Consider the following 2222-nt stretch of genomic DNA (forward strand, 5'->3'; position numbering starts at 1 on the left):
GAATACTGGTAGGCCTGTGCCTAACGTTGGCTCAGATGTGCCCATGTCCAAAGAGAATACTGGTAGGCCTGTGCCTAACGTTGGCTCAGATGTGCCCATGTCCAAAGAGAATACTGGTAGGCCTGTGCCTAACGTTGGCTCAGATGTGCCCATGTCCAAAGTGAGTACTGGTAGGCCTGTGCCTAATGTTGGCTCAGATGTGCCCATGTCCAAAGAGAATACTGGTAGGTCTGTGCCTAAATTTGGCCCAAATGTGCCCATGTCCAAAGCAGGTCCTTGTAGGGCTGTCCTATGTCAATCCTGAAGGGGCTCTTTGATTGTTCTTCTTTTGTCGGCCAGAAGTTTAAAATATGGTCTGGAGGGTCACTGTCCTCCAGTATCTACTATAGTTGTTGTTGTATGATGTTGATGATATGGACCAGAAACGAACTTGCTATTTTTAGGTTCCTGGTCTAGAGGTAGTACCAAGTACCAAGAAAAATATTTTGTCTAGCGTTAGGTTAGATATGGTTCTGCTTTTGAAACTTGTGTATACTATATTAGTGTAAGAGTCCCGTTGCTCATAACAAAAACCGTTGATGTCGGTTTAAAGTGGGAGGTCCAATAATTAATGGATAATCTGACCCCTGGCCTCTTGGAACCTGGTTCTGTCTGTTCTGGTTCCATCTCAACTTTCACTTCAGCTTTTTCTTGTTCTGCTGACACAGACACCAGAACCAGGCTTAATTCCACTAGGTCCATCAGTGACCCTTGGTCTTTATCTTGTTTTTGGGCCAATGCTATATGGCTTCTGGTAGGTTCAGATCCATGCAGATGGGCCCCAGATATCACTATGAGGTGACGCTCTGATCCAGTTGTCATCCAACCTATTAGCCACGTTAGTCAGGATGTCCAACACTTCATCTGTACATTTCATATGATCCAACCACCTTCTCTGAATTCTTCTCTCAATGTATTATTCTGAACATGCAATGAACTGGATCCATTAGACTGGATGGATCTGCTGTGCTGATTCTGACCCATGAACTTGTGTAATAAAACTGGCCCCAAAAGTGTATCCAGTAAACCAAACTCTTTCTTTTAGCATTAGTGGTTTGCAGAGGTGGGAGATGTCGAGTCCACAAATCATCTCTATTCTATGTATTTATTCTGCCCAGCCACTCAACCAGGTGAGTCCAATTGGCACAATTTAATTCAATGGGCAGATTGGACTTGTTGGTTCAGTGGCTGGGCAGAACAAATACAGGGAATACAGATTATTTTTCGACTTCACATCTAGCATTTTTCTCCTGGTCACAGGATGTCAACACAACCCGGTACCATGTGGTCCTGGCAGAGCGCCTGTTGAAGACGGACCTTCAGCCTGGAGGATACAAGAAGACACTTCTGGGATTTCCCTTCCAGCTTGGAATCTACCCCCGGGACGGAAAGGTTTGCCTCATAACTCAATTCGATGGTTCCTAAAGCCTGAATGATTAATGAATCAGAATTTAGAGGCTCAGCTAAATAAAACATTCAGGTAAAAATTTACCAGTATGAGAGCACAACTGAAAGACAGTAGTAAAGCAGCCAAAGTCTCATTGATCTAGTCCACTTTAGATGGATTCTGGACTCCGTCTGCAGAGTTCGACATTTTCAAGACCTAAAAAATGTTCCGAGCTGGGAATCCCTTTGAAAATGTGCCCAGATTCATAAATTTGTTTCGGGTCTAGAATCTGTTCATTAAGAGTGGGGGCACCCTTCAGACATAGGAAATGGTCAGGTTCTGAGAAACAGCTGAAACAAAATAAAGCCATCAGAAAGAGAATCCGGTAGAGGTGGATTGTTTTTTCTTTTTTCATCCTCCAGCTGTTTGTGAATGACGCTCAGATCAACTCCTCCAACCTGTTGTGTGACAAGGGAGTCATCCATGGGCTGTCAGAGGTTCTGCTCATCGAGAGGAACCGCTGCGATAAACTCACATATAAAAAATTTCAGGTAAAACTTGGACCCACCGACACACACATACTAGAGGAACACCTCTGATCGTGTGAGGATGACAAACTCCTTTCTTCTCGCAGGGGCCATGTGGAGATTGTACTCGATCCATAAACCAGAGGTGTCCCAGTGGAACCATTGCTGATGTAAGATGTTCCTCTTTTTGTCAAAACAATTGGTGGATCTAAACATGAGCACAGTTTAGAAACGTTTCACAACCCAACGGGAACAGGACAACTGGTTCT

The 2222-nt window shown here is 44.1% G+C and overlaps 1 protein-coding gene across 1 annotated transcript in view; it reads left to right on the top strand.

Moving 5' to 3' along the window:
- The window catches only part of stab2 (stabilin 2), a 38140-nt gene that overhangs the window by 18434 nt on the left and 17484 nt on the right, over positions 1-2222 (top strand). The window contains exons 32-34 of the mRNA XM_015399401.1: positions 1300-1431; positions 1849-1977; positions 2061-2123. Coding sequence (XP_015254887.1) covers positions 1300-1431; positions 1849-1977; positions 2061-2123 — 324 coding nt within the window. The remainder of the gene's footprint in view (positions 1-1299; positions 1432-1848; positions 1978-2060; positions 2124-2222) is intronic.

The sequence above is a fragment of the Cyprinodon variegatus genome, unplaced genomic scaffold (assembly GCF_000732505.1).
Source record: "Cyprinodon variegatus isolate N-32 unplaced genomic scaffold, C_variegatus-1.0 Scaffold1007, whole genome shotgun sequence".
In the NCBI taxonomy this organism is placed as follows: Eukaryota; Metazoa; Chordata; class Actinopteri; order Cyprinodontiformes; family Cyprinodontidae; genus Cyprinodon; species Cyprinodon variegatus.